The 27,320-nt window shown below is 39.7% G+C and overlaps 2 protein-coding genes across 3 annotated transcripts in view; one reads left to right on the top strand and one right to left on the bottom strand.

Moving 5' to 3' along the window:
- The window catches only part of LOC124147210 (cilia- and flagella-associated protein 43-like), a 51,590-nt gene extending 40,783 nt beyond the window's left edge, over window positions 1–10,807 (bottom strand). For both annotated transcript variants that reach the window (XM_048381465.1, XM_048381466.1), the window contains exons 1-6: window positions 10,672–10,807; window positions 8,009–8,259; window positions 7,492–7,585; window positions 5,097–5,264; window positions 2,489–2,744; window positions 831–954 (exon numbers count right to left, since the gene is read on the bottom strand). In XM_048381465.1, coding sequence (XP_048237422.1) covers window positions 831–954; window positions 2,489–2,744; window positions 5,097–5,264; window positions 7,492–7,585; window positions 8,009–8,259; window positions 10,672–10,700 — 922 coding nt within the window. In that variant the 5' untranslated portion in view covers window positions 10,701–10,807. The remainder of the gene's footprint in view (window positions 1–830; window positions 955–2,488; window positions 2,745–5,096; window positions 5,265–7,491; window positions 7,586–8,008; window positions 8,260–10,671) is intronic.
- Window positions 10,808–11,019: 212 nt separating this feature from the next.
- LOC124147211 (stAR-related lipid transfer protein 7, mitochondrial-like) lies at window positions 11,020–26,895 on the top strand. The gene is made up of 8 exons (XM_046517848.2): window positions 11,020–11,554; window positions 15,259–15,416; window positions 16,265–16,314; window positions 17,606–17,716; window positions 19,445–19,489; window positions 21,705–21,842; window positions 22,365–22,449; window positions 24,458–26,895. Exons 1-8 carry the CDS (start codon window positions 11,130–11,132, stop codon window positions 24,601–24,603), a joined length of 1,158 nt encoding a protein of 385 aa, XP_046373804.1. The 5' UTR covers window positions 11,020–11,129; the 3' UTR covers window positions 24,604–26,895.
- The last annotated feature ends 425 nt before the right edge of the window (window positions 26,896–27,320 follow it).

Below are 27,320 nucleotides of genomic sequence, written 5' to 3'. Positions count from 1 at the left end.
ATAACACTGATGTTAAAAACTAAATATCTAGGGGAACACACAAATCCTGCCTTAGCTGTAAGGTGAAGTGGGGTTTACCGGTATGAACTCCAGTCGCCTACATAGCGACATGGCTGTTTGTACTAGTCTGGACTAATGCTGGTTTTATAGTGCTAGCCCACTAAGATACTATGCCGCAGCATAACATGAACACCGACTCATATACATTAAACTGACTCCAAGCCAGTCCTTGTTGTATCCCCTTAATGTTGTCGCCAGTCAGGGTAACAACAAGTACCATCTGTTAGCCTCTTTTGGTATGATGAAGGCGGTGATCAAACTACAGGGCTCGATTTAAGGAACTTGATTTAACTTGCACCAGCTACCTGCTGACATGAAAACCAAGTTGCACCAAACAAAACCAGGTTGCACCCTGGTCCCAGTAATTTATCAAAGTTGAAACATAGACCGTTCTGCTGCCAGTGTCATATAAATTAATGACACACTGCTGTAAAATGTAATAGGACAATGTGCTTATCATAAGAAAGCATGAGAAATTACACATAACACAGGGATTAGTGATATAGTAAGGTAAATAAACTTTAGATGTATTGAGTGTGTTCAAAGATCGATTTATGCAGACTCCAACAGGAATTTCTTTTACATGCATTGCATGTAGATATAAAAATTAGGTTGCATTTTTTCTAATAGGCTGCAATGGTGCATCTTATATGGCTAAATCAAGCCCTGCACCCCCCTCCGGCCTCTGGACCGATGCTCTATTCACTAGACCATGGATACAGTCCCTAGCTTTTAACACTGACTACAGAGGATGTACATTGCCCCCTCACCTATTGGCTGACTGTCCCCAATGCTGGTCTTGGTGTGTCCTGCACTGGTAGCGCGGGACCGGGGGGTCTCTGCCGCAGGGGGGGGATAGTACAGCACCCTTGCCTTCATCAGCTCACCGTCAATCTGGACACCAAGAAATGTCACATTATCTCGTTAATTGTCACAAATACTCTGAGGAAGAGGAGCAGAGTGCTGAACGTGTGATACAACCATCAGACAATGTGTGATCCGTGATTTACATGTCTACCATCATGTCACCAGAACACATTGAGTACCCACAATTAATCATCTTCCCGAGGCAAGCAAGTTAACTGACTATAAAAGTTCAGTTTCCATCCTTGCTAACTTGGCTGAAATCACGGAGTTACATTTTGGCTGGACTGACGAGTCTATGCATAGTCCAATAAAAATCGTGTGACGAACTAGACATCCGGTTCGCAAACAACATGGATTTCAATGTGCATATTTTGGTCGACTGTAGGATTTGCAATGCATGTGTACCGCCATCTTTTCATGTTTTTAATCAAGGTGCTCAAGTGATATAATACAAAATGCGAGGTAGGACCCGTTTTATTACAATATACATCTTGATTATCGATCAGATCGTCTTGACGGGGCGCCACCATTTCTGTTTGAAGCAAATGCAAGTGTTACAAGAGGTGGAATCTGATTGGTTAGTTGGAAGGACATAGAAGGGACATAACTTGTAATAGCCCCTGGTGGCGCTATGATTGAGCATGTAAATTTCAGCCTAGTTCGGCAAGGTTGGAAACTGGACTTTTATAGTCACTTAACGCCCTTGCCTCGGGGAGATGACAATTTATACTTTCTTAGATGAAATTGAATGTGAACATGTTAATCAGCAGCATTTGTTGTTCACTGTCACTGCAATGTCTATTTCTGAGGAACGATATCTTATATAATTGACAGAATTCATACCAAGGTTATACTTGGCTATTTCACTGTCAAATACATATGTTTAACAAAACACTTTATAAGGTGTTTTAACAAAATATAAATTCTTGGTTCTTGAGCTCCTCTGTATTATATCCCTTCATGTTATTTCAGCTTTGAACAAAATAAGACACAAAACACTTCCACCCACAATAGGAAACTACACATTGATAAACTAAACAAACAATCATCCACCTGTACATAATATTCAAAGCGTCATATCATGTGAACCAATTGTATTTAGTTCTTTGTCCTGACAAAATAATGGCAACGGTTCCTCAATACAAAAGCAAAACATTGCTGAACACAATTATACACATTTAATTAAGAGTTTACTTTCATATTCTTTTGCATTTCTGAAAGTATAAATGTATGAACTGGTGGGAACACTGCATTTTACGTTTATAACTCACTGTTTGCAAAAACATATTCAAGTCAATTTTTATAAGTAAATATGTTGATAATAATAACTTAACAGACTGCTTATTTCATCATAAACAAAAAGAACTGTTGACAACAGTACGAAATCAGTGACATCATTCAGCACAGTAATGCAACACAAGCCCGCCCATTCTATTATCGGCCAATCAGGAAGCAGTAGACTGTTAGTGGGCATGGCGTAATTTTTTGTCGGTTTAAAAATATTGTATGGCATCAAATTGCACGGAATCACTAGCAACTTATTTCTATTTGTATAACCTACCTTTAAGAGCTGTCCACCCTTACACCCCACATAGATGTCCCCTGTGGGGGTCCAAGTCTGGGACACTGGCGCCACCCTGACGGTCTTATCCTGAACCTCCGACAACCTGTCGGCCATCTCCCCTACCAGGCCAGCAATGGCCGCCTTGGGCACGTCCACTGTGTACTGGGTCATTCTGGTCGACGCCCTGGTCAACACATCTCTCTCCTTCTCATCTTCCGCCATGTTGGGGTCCTCGGGGGGTAGTTTGACATGCCTGAAAGAAAACATTTCATTCATGTCAACTTTTGCTGTCTGAAACGTGGTAAAGACTAAGTATTCGGCAATTCTTTTTTGAAAACAGGTTGGTTACTTTTGGACCCAGAAATGTTCGCACAATTGTAAAGTGATTGATCGATTGAGTTAGGTTTTACGCTACTTTTAGAAATACCCCAGCAATAATACGGCGGGGAACACCAGAATTGGACTTCACACATTGTACCCATGTGGGGAATTGAATTCCAGCCTTTGGCGTGACCACTAGGCAACCTGACTGCCCCCACAATTGTATAGAATTAACACAGACAAAATACATTATATGACGAAGCACAACAAAATTCTTGACAAGAAATATAAAGGTCCTGTAATTAAAGTAAGTCTCAAATTCTACAGTACACTACACTTCCCCATTCCATTACTTTACAGGTCCCCCATATTTCCTGTAACGACCCTTGTTATAAATTACTGGGGATCCAGCGGCTATACAGTCATGTCATATATCTGTACTCTGGTCACAAAAATTAATGAACAAATGGAACATTACAATAACTTGAACATTGTTAAATATGCAGTAGGTTTTTAATATGAGATAGTGTTGTCATAATGATGAAATGATTAGAAATAGTTGGTTTGATTTTGATCAGTATTGTACATTCTGGAATAGGCTTGCCCTATTCAAATCAGTGTGTCAGATCGGTGGATTTTCTAAGGCATTGACTACCGCATTCGACGTAATAAGCGCCCCACTCTAATAAGCGCCCACGGCGATATTTGCTAATGTATTGGCAAGTGAACGAACAATCCCAATTAGCACCCCTTCCGATTGATCAATGTACACAAGACTTATTTATTCGTGTATAATACACACTCGTGTGTTATATACACCCTTAATTATGGGCAATTAAATTCTGGAAAAATATATCTGTTGTATATAAACAGTCAGGCCGTCAGCATAAACCACAAAATTTATCTTTCAACTCTGTTTTTTCACCAAAATAATATTCTAATAAGAGCCCCCTATTTCTAATTTTGAGAGCGCCCTTGGCGCTTATTACGTCAAATACGGTAATTGTCATCCAAAATGTCCTAAAGACTGTTTTTCAATTTTAATGACATATAAGAACAACATTTTGAAAAGGTGATAAGATCATGTTTCCTTGTGCCATTTTTCTGTAGCAACATCACTAGTCAAGTTGACAAAAATCAATAATGGACTTCATGGTATTACACGACACAGAAATATGCGTCCCGTAAGCACTAAAATAAAGTAGACCCCCCCAAAATATCCTGCATTCCAAAGAATGCACAATAATATTCATTGTACCAAATTCTCAACAAGAAATATACAGGTTCTGTAATTAATTTATCAAATCTTAAAGTACAGTACACTATTTCATTACTTTACAGAACCCTCAAAATTAATTACTGGGCATTTGCTGGACTCCTTGGAGTTAGAGTGCTAACATCTTTCAAGAAGTGGCTGTTGATAAAAAAACATGCAAAAGGATACCCGCATGGGTAGACACCATTAGTCATATCCAACAAGTCCACAGCTCAGTGGTTAATGTGAAATAACTAGATTTGGAGAAACAAAATCCCTCATGACGTTCACAAGTCTCAAACTAATGGCAAAGTCTATCCCTGTACATGTATCGATGAAAGAGGTACAGTGGAGTGGCTACGAGGGGCGTTCAATAAGTTTTGCAACTTCAATATAAGACCAAGTCGCAGAATATCTTTTGCACTTTTATGTTTCAATATAATCTCCATTCACCTCAATACACTTATTCCATTTGTCCTTCAAGCTTTTAATACCCCTTTTATAGAAATCCGCAGATAGGCCCTCTAACCACGCCTCTGTGGCAGCCTTTATGTCCTCGTCATCCTGGAAGCGTCTTCCACGTAGGGCAGATTTTATTTGCCAGAACAGGAAATAGTCACTGGGGGCTAAGTCTGGGCTGTAGGGTGGGTTATTTAACTGTTCAAATCCACATTCACGAATGGCGGCCTGTGCAATTCTCGACTTGTGAACCGGAGCATGTACGGTACTTGATTACAGCGCGTTGTTCATGTTTGAGAGAATCCATGATTGTGACCACCTTTAGGTGAATGAAGCCATCACATCTAACTTATTGTTGTGTCTGGAACTTGTTATGACACGTGTCAACCTGATGTTATGACTTGTGTCACACCTGCCACAAGTTGATATTGTGTGTGTAAACACAAGTGCCCAAGTTGCAAAACGTATTGAACGCCCCTCGTATCAAGAAAAAGAATCACAAAGACGTTATAACTCTAATAAAGGAAATAGCATTGTTTCTGATAAAATTTCAAAAACAACTATACTTACTGCGGCAACAAGATGTATTTGTCATCTGCCTGCTCCGTCTGCCAGACAGTGATCTCCTTGTCATTGGTCACACAGACCTGTCTCCAGTTGCCAGGGTTGAAGCAAATACTTGTTGGGGGTGTGGCCCCGATCTTAACTGAAGCCAACTTGATACCCTTCTCATATTTCCTGAGAGAAACAGGAATAATATATATATAATACACTTTATGGCTCTGAAAAGAATTCCTCAAACTACAACAGCAATTCTTTAGAATAACTGAATTTGTTGCAATCTAGAGTGATCAGTGAAAAAAGGGATACTATCTTTTGGCAGAGTTCTGGCGTACACTCCCCACCAAAGAACATCCCACAGATGCTCTATTGGCAACTTTTCTGGGACTTTGCAGCCAGTCTAATGTACATATGCTTTCTCGTCGGGGATAATCTGTGCTGACCTGGGCATCATGTTGCCTGGCATTGTCATCTTGCAGTTCAAAATTTCTGTCATTAATTCTAGCGAATGGAAAAATGACAGGACACAAAATTTCGTCATCATATCACTGGCCAGTCGTATGTCCATTCACAATAACCAAATCAGTTCGCCTATCATGTGTGATACCGCCCCACACGTACCATGACACTATCGCCCCCATACCGACCCTTGTCAGGCATTGTTGCCCTGGCATACCGCTTGCCGCTATGTCGCCAACAATGTTTTCTGCTATCTTTGAATCGGAGGCAAAACCTTGATTCATCTGTAAATATTGTGTAACGCCATTGGCCCACAACTTGTCCTTGTGTTGCCTAGCCAAACCCAATCTTTGCTGCCTATGAAAAGCTGTAAGGGTCACACTCTTTGGTAGATGTTGAAATTCACCTTCCTGTTATTTTACGAAATTCTCTATTGATAAAAGGAGCAGATTTGAATCTATTTCATAGTGCACTTAATGTAATGAGACGACTTTGTCTGGCACGCCCCAGTCTCATTGCAACCGTTTGACGGTATTTGTCCCACAGTTGAGAAATTACTCTTTTGATTTGCCAATCATTCAGGCAACTTGCGATAGTGATGACGAACCCACAATTCGCCATTTTGTCTGTTCATTAAGATACTGTCACTGGGGCAGTTTTAAGCATGTGCTCGACTCAATTGCAGTAGTGATTGTGAGTTCCCCTAAAGGAACACACTTTATCTACTGAATGCACGTGCATCTCATGCTCACACATGACGTGACATCTGCTTGTGATTAGATGTTGCATTCAGATGCAACGCCATGGTATTGTAAATGTACACCTCAACGACAGCCACATTCAAATCATTAGTTCCCTTATTTATTGTCGGGAGCATATAAAGAGAAAGATATGTGTCCATTGTTAGCATTAACCATTTTTCATTCTTCGGAATTCTCACACAGGAAATATAAGTTTAATTCAAACCATTCCAAATTCACTCAGAAAGATTGTTGATGGTGTTGGACTGTCCATTTTTTCATCATCAAATGATTCAGATTATTGTGTGTTGATAATGTTGAGACTTCACCACGTCATGGTGAGGTGAGGTGAAATGGGGTTCAACGTTGCGTCCAAGATTATTGCACTTATATAGCGACGTGCATGTACGTGTGTGTTTTTGTGTGGCTGCTTGTATTAGTCCGGACTGATGCCGATTTATAGTGCTAGCTCACTGAGATACCATGCCGCAGTTTTAACATGAATATCCCACTCACACACAGTATACTGACTCCGAGCCGACCAGTCCTTGTTTTAACCCCTTAATGCCGAGCGCCAGATAGGGTAACAACAAGTACCATCTTTTAATGTCTTTTGGTATGACGCGACCGGGGATTGAACCCCGGACCTTCCGCTCTCCGGGCGGACGCTCGACCACTAGACCACAGAGGCGGTCCCACTCTCCGGGCGGACGCTCGACCACTAGACCATGGAGGCGGTCCCACTCTCCGGGCGGACGCTCGACCACTAGACCACGGAGGCTGTCACCACGTCATGGATTTTTCAACTTGACAAAAATTATGTGTAACCCTAAAAAGACTGTGCAATTAAGACACAAAGGGGGTATTGAGTGGGTTTAAAGTAGCAGTTGCAGAGACAAACTCATATATGGATCATATTATTCCAAATTGCGCTGATTGTTTACACTGAAACACGACACAGTAGATGATTGTGATGCATACTTTTTTGTGATCGCATTTTATTCCTGGCGTTAAAGGCCAATCTACTAATTTTCACAACAAATCCTTGTTTGGAATGTCGGCAGCAACCCTCTCCTCATGGGAAAAGAAAGAAATAGGACACAATGTCCACATTGCAAAAAGTGTAAAACGAAAAAATTGTCTGTGCCTTTGTAAGAAAAGATATAATGGATCGTAATGAGGAACGACTACATAAGAAAACGTACCAGAGAGTCATTTCATAATCCGGCAACCCTGAGAGGCTGAGAAGGAATTCACTGGCTGAGAACACAAGCTGCTGAAATTCCAATTGTGCTCCACCTAAAATAAAAAGACTATGATGCACATATCTGAATTACAATCGTGTAATATTATAGCTCTTGGAAATTCTCACGTTGACCTTGTTAATTAGCAGAACAGACATAATGGATACGGATGATGAGTTAATAAATAATGCTATGGAAAAAAAAGAGGAAATATGAAAACATCAATGTTTCATAGAAGCCGGGTTAGGAATTAAGTTTTATTTGCACTAGTCCACAAAAAGGATCTGCTACAGAGTTGCCATCTGACTAATAGTAAAAGTAGTATCTCACAATGAAATGTCACTAGTCCTTCCAGACTAGCGGATTTATGCTAATTTCAAACCCTGAGAAGGCAAAGCAGTTATTATACAACACATATGATATATCTTTAATCTTTGAAGCAATCGTTGATTTTTGCACTGATGTAAACTTCACTCACCTTCCAGGACACTAAGTTCTCTGAATGTTGGAAACACAAACACATATATCTTGGGATTGAGACACTGTTCTGCCATTGCAAAATACTTGTTGATTTTGTGAGCTGTAAAGGGACCCTGACCATTGCCCTTGAAGGCAAACACAGTTTCAATGCCACTTTCAGACACAAATTTGATGCTTTTGCCACACTGGAAGCAGATGACATCCTTGTCGATATAATGAGCCTCAGACCCTCCATATCCTTGACTCCAGCTGGAAGGAAGAACACATTCATTATTAGGGGTGACTTTTGCACTAGTATTGTGATAGTACTTACTGAAAACCTTTAACATGTTTAAGGCTTGATATGTAATAGAAATATATAAAGTGTTGTTGACAATGTTAAAGTTGGCCATCTTCCTCCCTGGTGTTACTCAAACCAAAGGGAAGTAACTGTAATCCAAAGTTGGGCCTACCTTTAGAATACAGTACCACAAACTTTTCAAACATGTGACAATACCCTATGACGTAATTTGTGGTATTTTGTTGCCAGTGACACCAGCGAAACAATGCCCTGTGATGTCAGGGGTCATCGAGTGTGCATAAGCTCCTCCCAGTGATTTATCATCTCTACACGCAATGTTAATGAAGACGTCCAGCGGTGTTGAGAGTTTTGAATATTTGTTTATTAAATATAGCCTGCGGTGGCGCATTTTATAGCAAGCACTAGTTTACGAAGGCACTTTTATTTTTTATTTCGTTTTTCTCGTAATTCAAGTGGCTAAAATGGTTATAAATGGGAACAAATATATACATATATTATTTTTTCGGTTCATTAATTTTCATTATTATGCACAAGAATGCAGTTTATTGGGGATATTATACTGGGGCTGAACACATCGAAATGTCGCCAGTGTTAGGGTAGGCTACACCAAACTCTATCCTTAGCCCTTGGATCCCCTTTACGATCAACCATCCCTTTACAATCATTAGGGTTAGGTACAGGTTTAGTGGCCAATGGATTACCCAAACTCTATCCTTAGCCCTTGGATCCCCTTTACGATCAATCATCCCTTTACGATCATAAGGGTTAGGTACCCGTTTGGTGGCTATTATAGATTCTATAGCGGCTCCTAATATTCTTCACACAAAAACGTTGAGTAAAAAGAATGAAATGGTTTTGTGTTGAATACTTTGGCTACTGGAAACTGTCCTGCATCATTCATACAAGCCACTTTCACCGGCTACATTTTTTCAGCACTGATTCAAAAGCGAATTCACCGTTGTGTCGTCACTAGCCATGCACATGCCTCCCGCGTTCCTTACTATTATCCACATCATCGTTACAGTGTTCCCTACCAAACTTTTCTGTTACAAAATCCACCCGACAAATTATTAAAAAACACGTCATTCATGCGTACTCGCGAGGTCGACGTCTTACGCCTGGAGCCGTTTTCAGTTCCCACCATATCGGCTCATTCCTCACCACTCGGTATCTTGTAGATTATGGAATGGGACGAGTGTGCCAAATGGACTTGGGATCATTCGTAAATGTCCTTAGACTAAAGTCACGAGACACAATGCCTACCCGTAACCTTCGTAAGTGTCCGTCACCTATTCAACCCTTCTCGTTCTGTTCCGTAACTTCGTTGGCATGACTAGGTAAATTTGCACTAAGTTTCACAGTGTGGACATAGCTCAGTCGGTTAGCTGTCGAGCTAACAATCTGAAGGTCGCGAGTTCGCGTCCGACGGATTCTCACAAAAACTGGTTGCTTGTCTTTGAGACATGTGACCTACGGCAGAGATCGTCCTCACGAGAAGTTGTGGTACTGTATTCTAAAGGTGCTCCCAAAGTTGTCATGTTACTTGCCAACCAACACACAGACTGGTTTCAAATTCGCATAATTCTTTAAAATCCAAACTTCTCCACATATTCCACTCAATTTTCTGACTGTGTGAATAGTGGCGTTGAACAACAGGCCTTTTTAAACAAAAGCAGCGTTGTCATTTGAATAGTCAGGGTGTTGGAGAGTTAGCAGGATAAGTACTACAACCACCTGTCACATTTCCATTATGTTTGTCTTGCCATAGCTTGAAGGAAATATTTTCTTCTGTTACATTCCTTTGCATTGACTGAAGATTCAAAACAATTTAAAAAGGCTGAAAACAAGGTTTGGATGGAAAGCAAAGCGGTTATGTTTACGGATACACATCATACAGGGGTAGAAACTAACAGTTGTAGTCCTTATAATGATAACATATAGAAAAACCCTTAACATTGGCCAATTTCTACTTGTCCTTATGATAACTTAATTATTGGACACATTGACAAGGACTATAGGAATAGTGCCAATTTCTAACGTTGTCATAGAAAGTGATGCTTGCTCACAGGTGCTTGTCGCCAATTCATTTTATGAACTTAACTATTGCATGGTTCACAAAGTCATTAATACTTTTTGACTTTGGAATTATACAATAAACATATCCATACTATCAGACCGAAGTACGACTTAGAACCAATAAATGAACCGTATTATTTTGTGACAGGCCCAGTGTGGAGAACTAGCGTCACAAATCCAATGTTTACATTTTGTATTTTTCCGTTGAATAACGAATTTCTGGCATTTTTCAAACAAGATGTCTTGTTTGTGTGATTGCCTATTCGTTTCGGATAATTACTTACGCGAGTTCTAAAGTTCCAAACTGATCCATTATGCAAGATGTCAGACTCCGTTTAAGATTTTAGATGCATACGACATCAAATGATGCTCAAGCCTCCATGTTGTGAGTGTGTGGTTGCCAAGGCTGTGACCTCTCGCGAGATCTCGGCTGCGAGAAAGGAAGTCGCAAAGGTCATGTGAGAAACCGCTAGTCGATAAAACGTAATAAGATTATCTTTCTTATATGAACATGAACAGTGGCAACTAAACTGCAAATAATTTGCTCTGTTATTACATTATTGTACATTTAATACGGCCTTCATGAAAGAAATGTATATTGTTTGTTATGATATATCAATATAGCGATAACATTTTATCGATGTTCGCATTATGGAAACTGAACCTCGTCCATGCGACTGCAACAGTTTGGAGGACATGATGTCAAATGGTGTTTGAGTGATCACAGCGATTTAATGTCATAATGGCAAGGGAATTAACACTGCAGAACCTGCGGGTTATCATGAGACACATTTTGCGCACAAGTAACACCAAAAGAAAGGAAATCTGTATTCAGAAAACTGCCGGCCGTTTAGGATGTGAATGTGCAAGGGCGTTATTCGGACAAAACTGGTCGACGGTTCTTAAAGAACTGTCGGCTAATTGTAATCACAAATTCACAGTGATCGCAGAATGTTTTGAGAAACAATGTAGTTTCTTAGTTGCTCAAAGACTGAAAAGAGCAACTCAAATTATGGCTTTTTACAATAGACTCTATGGAGAAAAGCTGATCGATCAAGTCGGCAGCTCACTTTTGCGTCGTTTTCACAAGAAATCCTTGTTTTGCGTTCTGGCAGCAACACTCTTCTCGTGGGAAGAGAACAAAATAGGAGACGATGTCATCAACAGGTTTGTAGTCTTGACTGCAGTATCCCGGATACTTGTCCGTAACAACACGGGAATACATTTGCTTGTTTCACATCATACTTTATATTTACATGTATGATGTTTAAATAATTCTAGCCACTGGTTAAATTGATTTTTAAAAATATCTAGGCAGGGGTTACTACGGCCGCAACCCATAGTCAAAACAGACACACAGAAAGTAAAGGAGACAAACTCTCAAGTATTGTGTCACATTAATTGTATTGTATACATTGTATAACAGTTCATGACACCATATGTTTTGTTTGTTTGTTGTTTAACGGCCCTCTCAGCAATATTCCAGCTATATGATGGTGGTCTGTCAATAATCGAGTCTGGACCAGACAATCCAGTGATTGATATCATGAGCATCGATCCACGCTATTGTGATCGATGCTTCAACCAAGTCAGCGAGCCTGTCCACCCGATCCCGTTAGTCACCTCTTGTGACAAGCGCAGTCGCCTTTTACGGCAAGCATGGTTTGCTGAAGAGCTATTCTACTCCTTATCTTCATGGTCGGATGCCTTAATGTCGCTATCACTGATTGCAGGATCTCAAATGGTGACTCATCAAACAGTTCCATATGCAGATATGCCATCATCATGATTATGATCATATACAAAATATGTAAAAACTAACTGGAAATATACTCTAGTGCTACATGTGTGATGATTTTTATTTTAATACAGTAAAAGCAGCATCTAAAATAAGAAGATTTTAGAATATATTCTTCCTGGTACAAAACAGCTTCAGATTTCATTTCTTTTAAACTGCATGAAACTTCTTTTGAGTTATTTATGTGTACTTTTGTAACTTAATCACAGGTAGATCATGGATACGTGAACAACTGTTTCAGAATGTTGAGTCTGGTGTATTTTATGGGACAATGACACATGATCATGGTGATAAACTTAATCACATGTAAACATGATATGTATAGCATAACCATGATAACAGGTAGTACCTGTTAAAATTGTTAATAATCATCTCTAGTAATTTTGTATTTCCAAATTCATATTTCATTCAGTGTTTCTCTTGTATGAGATTGTTTTCCAATATTAACATTGTGAAGACATCCCATCATACTGTACTCAGCCTGGCTAATATCAACTTGATCAACAATATTCAACCCTTAAACAACCCTGAACAAACGGGTCTCCCGTATCAAGGGCACTTAAGTCATCAGTGAGTTTCATTTCATTCAATGGAGAGGCTCGACTTAACAAGAAATTTTATCAGGGAAAGTGGTTATATCTTTTTCACTTCTCCTTGAGCAAGTGGATTCTAGAATTGAACTCCTTTCTTACATGTTCTTAGTGGCTGCATGTATAAAAACAGATGTCGTAGTGTCACACACTATCTTGAACTTTTTTGTAATATAGGCCAGTGAGCTACATAATATTTCCATTTGTATACCAAGCTATGCTGAATGAACTCATCGATGTGCATAGGCATGTTAACATGGTAATAAAGGCAAGAACACTGCCAGATGTTGGACACTTCCATTGTATTTTAAAAACAATGTATATTAAATGAAACAGCATGATGGATAGTTATAATTAAGGTCATGATATATCAATTATTAGATTTTCACCACCACCAGACACCTGCCTCCGTAGCTACTCATGGCTTAAGTCATTGTGTGGGGGTTTCCTTCTTTCTTCACCTTGTTTTCACTTGATGAATGGGCATGGGTGGCCCAGTTTTCTAAGGCGCCGTTATTCGCTGTGCAGAGTTGCGTCCCTTGGGCACACCAGAAACTTATGATTGTGGGTTTGAATCCGGGTTCGCCCCAATTATGTTTCTAGGTTTGTCAGCACCATACCCGTGCTCGTGGGTTTCACTGAAGTGGTAAACATCTGAGACCTGCATCACTTTAGGCTTTCATCCCACATTAAGCATGTTAAGCTGACACGCTGCGATATAACTGGAATACTGTTAAAAGCGGCGTTAAACCCAACTCACTCACTTGATAAACAGTGATTAGATCCACCATATCCAAAACAACCAGGATTCATGAGAAGAATACTCTGACCGACTACTTATTGATGTAAATGCATCCACCCATCATTTCAAAATATTTGGATGAAAAACCAATAATTAATTTATTGTGGCCTAATAGACATACTTGAGGGCAGTTGGGTGACCTAGTGGTTAAAGTGTTTGCTCATTATAACAAAGACCTAGGTTCGATTCCCCACAGAGGAACAATGTGTGAAGCTCAATTCTGGTGTCCCCCATCGTGATATTGCTGGAATGAAGCTAAAAGCGGCGTAAAACCATACTCACTCACACACTTACTGTTACAGTGTTATAACCATGATAACTGCACAATATTTTATCATTTTTTATATAATTCATGTATTAACTTCCTCCTGTTTTTGTTAAACATTGTTAAATGTGAATTCCACTTCAAAGAGTAGATATGTCAAGATACGTGCAGGAAAGTCAATGTTTGTTAAGCGATGTTTTGTCAGAAGTTACAGTATTTTACCATGGTTACACCTGTAGCCATGGTAATCATGTTAACAAGGAAGAAAATCATAATGGGACCTTTTTTAACATGTTAAGTCAGGTTTTACATCTATTGTTGACTCCCACCTATAAACATGTCAAAGGACATTATATATAATGTCATGATTGTCGAGCATCAAAGCATTTTATTTCATAGGCTTACCATGCTTAGGGACCAGTTCAAAAGTTTGATTGAGACATACCCCACCCTCCAAAACAATTAATTCTAAACATGCTAAAAGTGTTGGATTCCTGAGTTTTATGGCCTTTTGTGTCACACATTTTTGTGTTTCTGCTTTTTTAGAATTTTTTTGACTGAAGTTTATTTACCATTGTTTTTTCTAGGTGTTGAAAATAATTTGTAATGTTTTTATAGATCAGATCTGCTATCTGTATTATCCACTGCATTGATGGACTTTTACACGTTTAATGACATCTTCCTGAGGCAAGGGAGTTAACCGACTTTAAACGTCCGGTTTCCACCCTTGCCGAACTAGGCTGGTATTATGGAGTTATATTTTGGCTGGACTGACAAGTCTATGCACAGTCCAATGAAAACGACATCTGGTTCGTAAACTGTCATGCCGATTTCGGGCGATTGCAGGTTTTACAAAGCATTTGTACTGCCAACCTGGCTTCAACGGAAATTTTCCAAATCTTTCAATGTTTTTAATCAAGGTGCTCGAGTAATTTGATGCTCTTTGCAATGTAAGACCTGTTTTATCACAATATAGATCTTGATTATCGATCAGATGGCCTTGACTGGGTGCCGCCATTTTGTTTTAAGCAAATGCAAGTGATATGAGAGATGGAATCTGATTGGTCAAAAGGAGTGACATGGAAGGGACATAACTCATAATAGCCACCGGTGCAGCTAAGGTACAGCCCAGAAATTTGAAGAACAACATATATGTTGATTTTTGCAATGTGTACTGGTTACCATGGTTACAGATGTAATGAAACTTTCAGGATCACAAGTGAAATCATCAGTCTGTTCTGCAATAGTTAAGTTACCAGGGTGACACCTACAGAAAAGACAAGCATGTTTTTCCCTGATAAGTTTGGGCATGTTTGAGGTGTGTTAGCATGGTAAGTACTGTTACCATGGTTGCACATGTTACCATGGTTGCAGGAAACTAAAGTGTTTTTCCTAATCAGTTTGTACATATTTCAGGTGTGTGTATGACATGGTCCACATCCAGGAACTGGTCCAAAAAACTCGGAGTCAGGTTGTCGACCAGTCATGTGAGTGGGAAAAAATCATTGACAGACCCCACCTCATCGTGTGGAGGAGGCCTCTAGAGTTCAACACCAGCTTGTTCCAGTATAAAGGTAATGCACGGCATTGTTATTCCTCTATTGGGGATCTTGCAATTCCATTGGTTATTCCATACCATGTGACGAAACAATAACTTTCAACGCAGACCCCCAAATCATGTGACTGACTCTGACCTCGAATATTAACTCGTCACATGATAAGTATTGACCAGTCCCATGATGAATATTGCCTTGTTGGCTAGAAAATGTGATGCCGTCGGGTACTAACATTTCACTGTTCTCAGCTAGGTTACTGTAATGAAAGGGGACGGTTTAAACGCTTCGTAAATTTTAAAGTGAATTTCGGTATTGCAAAACAACTAATTACTCATGCAAGATCAATATGCAAAAACAATGACCCATGGACCTGACCCCTTCAGCGGTCAGACCAGACCTCCTCATCATGGCATGGGCCAGGTCCTCCGGTCCCTGTTTTTGAATATTGACCTCATCAATACCCACAACACCAAAAGCTTATCTGGAGCTCTCATCAAGAGTAATTATTTGTATAGTTTTTTTTGTACTCTGGTAGATACAATATCATTATAATCAGATCTTTTACTCTGATACGGTACCTCTCAGTATGAAGATTTGACAACCTCTCCATTGATCATGTCCATAGGTCACGTTAGGTGATATTTCTATCCGCCAATATCCCCCCCATCCCTAATCTCCCCCTAAATCTAAAACCGGCCATGAGTCTAGTAAAGCAACCACACACGTTGCAATTATCTTGAATGCAACATTAACCTCCATTTGACCCAACCTCTGAAATCATTGTTTCTCTCAAAAACAAGCAGGATGTGGTGTTTATTTTTGATAGTAATACTGAAACTAAGGAAAATGTGCATTTTATGTTTCAGTTTACGGGAAATTTGATGACGTTCCTGCAAGAGCCTTCTTCAACACTCAGGTTAGCTATTTCCCAGACTGGGATTGAATGGAACTTCGCTTGTACATGTTGTAGGACACTGTATGATAAACCCTAAGACTATGCTTGTCATGAGAGGCGACTATGCTTGTCGTAAGAGACAACTAACAGGATCCGGTGGTCAGGCTCGCTGACTTGGTTGATGCATGTCATTGTATCCCAATTACGTAGATCAATGCTCATGATGTCAGTCACTGGATTGTCTGGTCCAGTCTCAATTATTTACAGACTGCCGTAATACCTGGAATATTGCTGAGTGCGGCGTTAAACATCAAACAAACAATACTTTATGATAATGGTACTCCTAAGGGGTTCTGGGTCAAAATTTGTCCCCAGCAGCTTATGCTATTAGGACTATGAGGTGACTTAAATGATCGAATGTTCAAGCTCTGTGACTTGGTTGATTGCATGTCAACGTATCCAGATGGCACATTATGTGTCCAGGCTATTACGATAACTACCCTGGACCCATTCACTACAGACCCGTGAAGATCCGGGGTAGAATAGGTCTTCAGCAACCCATGCTTGTCGTAAAAGGTGACTATGGTTGTCGTAAGAGGCGACTAACGGGATCGGGTGGTCAGGCTCGCTGACTTGGTTTATGCATGTCATCAATCCCAATTGCGTGGATTGATGCTCATGATATCAATCTCTGGGTTGTCTGGTCCAGACTCGATTATTTACAGCTGGAATATTACTGAGTGCGGCGTTGAACAACGCACAAACCAACCAACCCATTCATAAAAAAAAGGTTTGTTTTGAGCTTTCCCAGATACTGTAAATAGCCGTCCAGACAAGTGGCACTCACAAGCAGAAGAAGTTCTGTGCTAATTTAGGAATATGAGAGATTGAGACGAGTGGCTTCCCTTCTGTAAAAAAGCATGGTGGTGAAATTGTCCAGGATATGTATCAGAATAGAATAGAGATATTATGCACTGAATAATCAAGGATTGCTGATCTGTATGTGTCTTCTTTAGAATGAGACCCGTGAAGATCTGGGTTACAATAGGTCTTCAGCAACCCTTGCTTGTCATAAGAGGCGACTAACTGGATCAGGTGGCCAGGCTTGCTGACTTGGTTGATGCATGTCATCATATCTGAATCGCATTGTATCTAGATTGATGCTCATGATATCAATCACTGGATGGTCTGGTCATGACTCGACTATTTACAGACCACAAACGTTTAACAACAAACAAACAAAACAAAGACAAAAAGAATGATAATATTATGACAGTTTGTGAAGCACGACAGGATGATACATGTGTTGCAGGTGGATGTGGAATTCTGGAAGCAGTGGGACAAGTTGTCTCTCGACATCAGGATCATCGACAAACACGAGAATAGTGGATCCGAGGTAGTCCACTGGACACTGAAATTTCCGGTAATTACAACGATTACCATGAACTGATGAATACAGTTCTTTCACTTTTCTTGCTGATTGACACATGATTGATGAAGGCTTCCTTTTACCTGTCTAAGCTGTTGAGTTAAAATGGTCACAGAATTATATGAACCTGTTCGGTTATGGCTTGTTATCATACTTTGTAGATGTGGATTGTTGCTCATGATATCAATCACTGGATTATCTTGTCTAGACTCTGGTATATTCAGGCCACCTTCATCATTCATGTATGAGTATGGCAACATTTTGTGTAAATATTTTAAACATTTTCATGGTGTGATTGTCAATAATTCCAGACTTTTGTCATGTTAACTGTATACATGATTGGATCATTTCCATGACAAATTCCTTGGAATTTTTTTTTTTCTGTTTTATTGTATTGGAGCATGGGTCACCCAGTCTAACATGTTTGAGGTGTCGTAATGTACTGTGCAGAGTTGCATCCCTTAGGCATGCCAGAATCCAATGATCGTAGATTTGAATTCCCAATATGCCCCAAGTATCATGATTTTTTTTCAAATATTTACAGCACCATACCCATGCTTGTATTTTCACCAAAATGATAAACGTCTTTGTCATGCATCACTTTGGCTTTCCCCCCACATTTATCTGACACGCTGTGGTACATCTGGAATGCTGTTCAAAGTGGCTTCAAACACTACTCACACAAACGTGTGAGGATAATTTTGCCCTTTTAGCTTTATGCACGTGAGCTCCAGATAAGAGCAGAGCTCCAGATAAGCTGCGTATCTGCGTGAAATACGCATAAAAAATGCAGAAATACGCAGTAAAATAAAATCCAAGCGTATCAAATACGCAACAAACATTACAGATACGCTACAAAAATAAAACTTGTGCGTATCATCAAAATAGTGTTAAGTAACCCTGCGTATTCGATAAGCAAATCAGCAACTTATTTTGAAATTATAAACGGGCATTCCGTCAACCTTGCCAAACTCCACGATGACAGTTACATCATGATCATTTGCCATCACACTTTCTTGTGGAAGTATCGTGGTATTTTTGAGTCCTATAAAGCTCTCGAACCCACACGACACCAGTTTGCAGGGACTAGATGAATAGTGTTTTTAAATATTTAACTTAAATACCCACATGTGTAAAAACTAGTGGGTAACAGAAATTTGAATACCCAGATAGAATTACTGATACCAATGATTTTAAAATGCATGGGTAAAATACCCACAACAACAAAAGCTTATCTGGAGCTCTGGACCTGTTCATGTCCCGATGGTCCATATCACATGGTTACATATCAAAGCCTGTTCACTGTAACATGACTGATGAACATATGAGTACAGCAATAGTTATCCCCCGCCGCGCGAAAGCGCGAAGCGGGGGATATAGTATTCACGACCGTCCGTCCGTACGTCCGTCCGTACGTCCCACCTGTTTGTTGCCGCGATATCTCAAGAACTAAACACTGGATTGTCTTCATATTTGGAACTATGGTGTATATACAGACTCCGCAGACACCAGTCGGTTTTGGTGACCTTGATCCCATTTTCAAGGTCACAGCAGACAAATCTGCTTTTAGAGTTGGAAAACGGTGTTGCCACAATATCTCAAGAACTAATCGCTGGATTGTCTTCATATTTGGTACTATGGTGTACAGGCCGGGGATATTTCGTCACTCTGTGACAAATACTTGTTTTCTATGATTTGTTGTTTTATCGCTTTTGTTTTCAGTATCCGATGTACAGCCGCGACTACCTGTATGTGAGAAGATATACGGTATGTGTGTACAAACTGTTGGACAAATGTTGTATGTCCCACACCTAACTTGCCTGTATTTTACTTGTATGCACTTGATCATGTTGCTCGAATACTCAGTACATTCAATTATTTTCTGAGTTAGATTAAGATATTGTTACGTGTGGATCCACTAAACCGTTTCCATACATAACAAGGAGAGATCACACAACAATTTAAAAATAATTTAATACTGGCAGTCTAATCAAGATTCATATTATTTACAAACAGCAAAAGCAAGTATCAATCACAATAAAAACAGTCTTACTTTATGATGAAAAATCACATCATTTCCAAACAAGATCCAGTGAATGTTTCGTTTAATCCATGATACACCATAGTTCACAAATTGCCGACATGGCATACACAATTAAAGTTTAAAATCTTGCCGACATGGCATGTCAGTTAACACCTAAACCCGACCTGGGAACTGACCACTTTGTCTACCCGTTGAGCAATAGCCAAGCCGCAATTGCATAACATCAGCCTTAACTTGGCTGTGAGCTTACCAGGGCTTACATATAGACAATGTGAAGTGAAGTGTGTAATTGGTCAGTGTTGATCACTGGTAATCTGTACACAAGCAACATAATATATGAAAAGGTAGGAATATACATTTCATGATAACAAAGTACATTTAATATATTCTACATATACGTATAGTAAATATACATGTATAATGGATTCTCATAACAATATCTTAAAATTTTCTTTTTGATGGTAACAGCTTGAAATAGTTTACAGATGTTGTTATGACAAAGATAACTGAATGACCTTGTGAGTCGTTGATATACGTAGTAGCATATCTATAGTCATGATATAATACACAACAATTTGCAATACGCAACGAAGACTTGCATTGGGCCAGTCAGTACTGATTTCAGAATAATCGTGTTTGTTTACAAACGAGAGAAAAGTCTGGTCACGTGACATGCAAATTAGCCTGTTGCCGTGGTGTTATGGTACGTCAACGCTGTGCAGGCATGTGGTTATACATCTGATGCTGTCTGGCAACCAACTCATTCATTGTCTCAGGGACTGGTGATTAGGGCAGTTTTAACAAGAACATGGAATTAGATTTACTATTTTGGTTCATATGGCTAGGTAGCCTGTGTAGTTACCAGGCAAGGGTCATTGCAAAATTTTGTAATTATTACTTTTTGCAAATCAATACAGAATGAAACTTTCAGTCGATACATTTGTAGCTGTATCTTAATGGCCATAAATTTGTGATACATCGGTGAAACATTAGCTGTGTTCTTACCAACTGAATATATAGTGGGGATTCCGGGTTAGAATATGTCCCCAGGTCAAGTAGCCTAGTGGTTAAAGCGTTCGCTCGTCTCGCTGAAGACCCGGGTTCAATTCCCGACATGGGTACAATGTGTGAAGCCCATTTCTGGTGTTCTCCGTCGTGATATTGCTGGAATATTGCTAAAAGCGGCATAAAACCATACTCATTCAGTCATCGTCATAAGGACTAATTAATGGTGGTGAGACTCTGTGTCTTGGTTGATGGCGTGTCATCGTCCCCTGATGGCATGGATTGTTGTTCACAATATCAATCACTAGGTCTGATCCAGACTTGATTATTTACAGTCTGCCATCATATAGCTGGAATACTGATGAGGGAAACTTTAAGCAACAATAATGTATATATTGGGGCTGTAATGATTCACCGATACCTACGGTATCATTGATACTTAGGTACACACAATACTTGAATCATCAGTTTGAGAGATAGTGATTCGCTATAAATAGAACAGGAAATAATAGAGTTATCTCCCATAATGGCAGAAGTAGCATAGCGCCACCTATAAGCATGGCAGAACACAAGGACGTGGTAGCTGAGGACACGCTGACTAACTGTTTCATTTAATAACCATCCCTTCATCTACACCTGTTTTGTTCTTGTGGTTTTCTTTGTTAAAGTTTTTGAGATATCGATACATAAATGTACGAAAAAAGGTTTCAGAAAATTAGAGCTGTATTTCAGTGATTTAATTATTTTTTTACTATTTGATGTGTTTTGTGATATTAGTAGTATCGTCAGTTCGTGTTCTTATACGAATCGCATCGCAAGATGCCAGGTGATACTCAGTCCTAGTGTGTGTGTGTGTGTGTGTGTGTGTGTGTGTGTGTGTGTGTGTGTGTGTGTGTGTCCCATTTTAATGGCTCATTGTGTCTGCACCTCCAGGTTGACCCCACCAACAAGATCATGGCACTATACAGTCGAACGGTCAGCCATCCAATATGCCCAGTCCAGGACAACATTGTCCGAGTGACAGATTACCAGTCAGCTCTAGTCATCAAACCATACACCGACTTTGATGAGGTGAGACAACTTACCATTTGAGGTATCGGAGAGTTGAATTTCTTGTATTTTCACTTGTTTCTTGTACATCATGGAGAACCAGGACAAAATGGGTCCACTGTGTCATTCTTGTGTAGGAGGGCATTGAGTGGACAAGATGGCTGTTCAAAACTGAATTTTCATCCCTGACAAACAAAATGACAGAATCCCACATTAAAGATACTTATTACTGCTGCATTTCACTCTTTCAGTAATATAGGCTTCACAGTATCAAGTAACACTGCACATCTTGAATAATAATTTCAGCGCAAAGTTAACAGGTCATGGCAGGTCCATGTTTTCAGAACCTGGATGTTGATCTTGTAAAAATCTGATTGGACTAATCATATGTGACCTCTGGTGTGTCTGGTCCGGGCTGTGTTATTCACTGACCAGCATAATAGAGTGTGGATAGTGGTGACTGCATTCACTGCTACTTCGTTCTTTAAACGTGCACGATCTGTACAATTACAGCATGTACATTTAGGTTTTGTCTGGTTACAGAATGGATTAGAGTATGTCCTGACTTACTATGATGATCCTCAGACAACCTTCCCTACGGTGTGCTACAATTGGATGGCTACAACAGGTAGGTGACATACCTCTCAGTTTACAGCTGGATGGCTACAACAGGTAGGTGACATACTTCTCAGTTTACAGCTGGATGACTACAAGAGGTAGGTGACATACCTCTCAGTTTACAGCTGGATGACTACAACAGGTAGGTGACATATCTCTCAGTTTACAGCTGGATGGCTACAAGAGGTAGGTGACATACCTCTCAGTTCACAGCTGGATGGCTACAAGAGGTAGGTGACATACCTCTCAGTTTACAGCTGGATGGCTACAACAGGTAGGTGACATACCTCTCAGTTTACAGCTGGATGGCTACAACAGGTAGGTGACATACCTCTCAGTTTACAGCTGGATGGCTACAACAGGTAGTTGACATACCTCTCAGTTCACAGCTGGATGGCTACAACAGGTAGGTGACATACCTCTCAGTTTACAGCTGGATGGCTACAACAGGTAGGTGACATACCTCTCAGTTTACAGCTGGATGGCTACAACAGGTAGGTGACATACCTCTCAGTTCACAGCTGGATGGCTACAACAGGTAGGTGACATACCTCTCAGTTCACAGCTGGATGGCTACAACAGGTAGGTGACATCCCTCTGGGTTTACAGCTGGATGACTACAACAGGTAGGTGACATACCTCTCAGTTTACAGCTGGATGGCTACAACAGGTAGGTGACATATCTCTCAGTTTACAGCTGGATGGCTACAACAGGTAGGTGACATACTTCTCAGTTTACAGCTGGATGACTACAAGAGGTAGGTGACATACCTCTCAGTTTACAGCTGGATGACTACAACAGGTAGGTGACATATCTCTCAGTTTACAGCTGGATGGCTACAAGAGGTAGGTGACATACCTCTCAGTTCACAGCTGGATGGCTACAAGAGGTAGGTGACATACCTCTCAGTTCACAGCTGGATGGCTACAACAGGTAGGTGACATACCTCTCAGTTTACAGCTGGATGGCTACAACAGGTAGGTGACATACCTCTCAGTTTACAGCTGGATGACTACAACAGGTAAGTGACAATCATCTGTTAGGCTACAACAGGTAAGATGATAACCATATGTTAGGCTACAAGAAGTAAGATGACAATCATCTGTTAGGCAAATAACATGACAGTCATCTGTTAGGCTACAAGAAGTAAGATGACAATTATCTGTTAGGCAAGTAACATGACAATCATCTGTTAGGCAAATAACATGACAATCATCTGTTAGGCAAATAACATGACAATCATCTGTTAGGCTACAACAGGTAAGTTGACAATTATCTGTTAGGCAAGTAACATGACAATCTTCTGTTAGGCAAATAACATGACAATCATCTGTTAGGCAAATAACATGACAATCATCTGTTAGGCAAGTAACATGGCAATCATCTGTTAGGCAAATAACATGACAATCATCTGTTAGGCTACAACAGGTAAGTTGACAATCATCTGTTAGGCTACAACAAGTAAGATGGCAATCATCTGTTAGGCTACAACAGGTAAGATGCCAATCATCTGTTAGGCTACAACAAGTAAGATGGCAATCATCTGTTAGGCTACAACAAGTAAGATGGCAATCATCTGTTAGGCTACAACAAGTAAGATGGCAATCATCTGTTAGGCTACAACAGGTAAGATGCCAATCATCTGTTAGGCTACAACAAGTAAGATGGCAATCATCTGTTAGGCTACAACAGGTAAGATGCCAATCATCTGTTAGGCTACAACAAGTAAGATGGCAATCATCTGTTAGGCTACAACAGGTAAGATGCCAATCATCTGTTAGGCTACAACAGGTAAGATGGCAATCATTCATGTTTATTTTAAAGACAATTGACTGATAATTTGATATTTAACGATTTTTTACCATTACCTTCATAAGAGCAACAATGTATATTCTCAAGGTACTTTTGTCATATATATGATATAAGTTAATATGAAAATTACCTTTTTTGTGAACATTATGAAAAATACTGACTTGTTAAATCCCCTGCCCAACTATACAACCACCCCACATTTCAGGTGTGCCCGAGTTCGTAGACAAACTACACAAGGCCTCCAAGATGATGCACGAACGCACCCAGAAGGGCTACCGGCCAGAATACTACCAAAACCAAAACCAGAACTGCCACAGTAGCTTCACACTGAACCAGACACAGTATGCATGATGCCAGCTTAGCTAGACACTATTTTCAAATTGCATTGCTCTCGATCTTCTCCCTTCAGCTTTATTTTCTTGGTAAAGTCACATTGTGAAAATATAAACATTACATTATGTTTGTGCATTGTCATTTTCACATCTCTGTCATCAGAGTATTATTTACACCGAAGGTAGTCCCCTTTTGAGTTTATATCTTGGAAACTATTATCTAATTTCTGCATTATTCTATATTCTATGTCAAATCTGATGTAAGTCCTTTCTATGCAATGCATTGATTCCTAGTGTGTGTAAAGGGCAATGCTCGCGTAAAATGCGATGCTTGCAAGTTTTTGTGGAAGCGAGTATACCTATCAGCATTTATTTCCATGATACGTTACGTTTTGGATGTTTCGTGTGAAAGTGTATATATGAATTAATTCTTTGAAATGATTGAACATTGTTTTCATTTGCTTTGCCTACTCCGAGATCGGTGAGCGTATGACAAGGTCTGGTTTCACCTTGTTCGGACAACTTAATGAAGATTGATGTCCAAATTGTACAACGCGATCTCGGATAATTAATGAATTAATGACTTTATTAGGATTTGTCCTGAAATGATTATGTATAAATTATGTATTTCCTCAACAGATCAGTGCACACAAACCCAAAGGGTTTTACTATCACAATATTTGCTTGTTACTTTACAAAAGGAAGTTACCATGTCAGTTTCTATTTCCTTGTGTGAAACTGAACTAATCTAGATTTGATATTAACATGTTAACTAATTTAAGAATGAGCATTTCTAAAGTCAGTGATTTGAATAGTTTTATAACAAGACAAATATACATCTAGACATCCTGTGTATTTCTGTCCTATTCTGCCTGTACATGGAGTATTTATCATACCGGTAATAATCGAGGATGGCATCTGGACAGATGGACCACTAGACAATCTTTTTATACAACTCACAGCAGAGATGTTTTCAACCACATGAATAGTAAAAGAAGATTCACTATGCTCAGCAGTTACGGTCTTAGTGTGAAAATAGCAATTTTAAGATGTGATTCATCCAGACTCTGAAACGCTCCAGTGTACAGCGAGCTACTGTGAAAATATTTGATATCCTTTAATTTCATTAATTTTTTCATCAATTATGTGAAATGAAGTTTTCAATATGTAGCTAGACAGACAGGGTAATTGACTTAAATAATTACTAGTCTGTATGGGGATAAGGATTGGTGTAGTGTATTAACAGAGTCCTATTCACTGTGTACAGAAATTGTTGCTAGTTGCAATTACTGTATGACTGGAATATACTGATGTATGTATATAGATGCTGGTGTGCTTAAGGTTAGCTGTGTTAGGTGGAGAGTGGTGTTTGATTTGATATGACAATACAGTGGAAACTGCTTTGGTCACATTCATGCAATACATTGTTCATGCTACAATATTTGTAGGAGAGCATTTTGCATGGCAAGAAATGTTGATGCTTCAGCTATGTTTCTGGTAACATTTTGATGTGAGCATTTAGGTACTAAAATCTTTTTTTTTACGTAAAATTGGTAATGTTTTTTTTTGCACCTTATGATTATGGATGTTATTAAGATGTCTGGATGCAACTGAAATGATGGTTGGGTTGCTATTGGAAACCCAAGACTTTTTGTAATAGTTGTTGTCTACATTCTCTTCACAACGTTTGATGGGGAAGTTCTGATTGTCCAGGGCCCACTTGCACAAAGCGATCTTAGCGCTAAGATTACCGTAAGCCTATGTTAATGTATGGGAGTCTTGATCATCTTAGCGCTAAGATTATCGTAAGCCTATGTTAATGTATGGGAGTTTTGATCATCTTTGCGCTAAGATTATCGTAAGCCTATGTTAATGTATGGGAGTTTTGATTATCTCAGCGCTCAGATCGCTTTGTGCAAGTGGGGCCAGAGGGGGCTAAATCTGACTGGATGAAGTGTGAAGTCAGTTACATGCCCAGATCGCATCCCATTCCTTGGCCAACACCACCAAACATGCAGTCAGATTTATCCTGTCTATACACTCAGAATGTCTCTCTCAAGAGTGGAGTTTTAGGTGATCTGTGTGTAAGATGAACCAGAATTTCAGTCCACATGCATTGATGTCTGCCGATTTTGGTATGTTGTAAGTTGTTAGGAAGCATGTTTTGGCTGATGTTGTTATGGATGCAATGGTAGCTGGCCACTTCTGGTACCGCTGATGTTGTTATGGATGCAATGGTAGCTGGCCACTTCTGGTACCACTGGTGATTGTTGGCATCATGTTTTGATAAAATATATTGGTATTGATTAAATGTTGTGTTTGTGTTCCTTGGAGAAAAGAGCTGAGACGTAAAAAGTAGCTTTATGATTGACTGTAGCTATACGAATATCGTTTGTTTGTTTTTTAACGTCGCACTCAGCAATATTCCAGCTTTATGATGACGGTCTGTAAATAATCGAGTCAGGACCAGACAATCCAGTGATTCACATTATGAGCATTGATCTAAGCACTTGGGATACGATGACATGCATCAACCAAGTCAGCCAGCCTGACCACCCAATCCTGTTAGTCACCTCCTACGACAAGCATAGGTTGCTGAAGACCAATTTTAACACAGATCTTCACGGGTTCATATACAAATATCGATTATCATTAGAGCCATGATCATCTTAGGGTTAAGATCACTTTGTAGAAGAGTCACAGGTCAGAACAGGTTCACACAACCTAATGCTTGTA

The sequence above is a fragment of the Haliotis rufescens genome, unplaced genomic scaffold (assembly GCF_023055435.1).
Source record: "Haliotis rufescens isolate VD_foot unplaced genomic scaffold, xgHalRufe1.0.p SCAF_39, whole genome shotgun sequence".
NCBI classification, from domain to species: domain Eukaryota; kingdom Metazoa; phylum Mollusca; class Gastropoda; order Lepetellida; family Haliotidae; genus Haliotis; species Haliotis rufescens.
The sequence above is the reverse complement of the archived record's forward strand: the minus strand, read 5'-3'. Positions and strand labels throughout refer to the sequence as shown.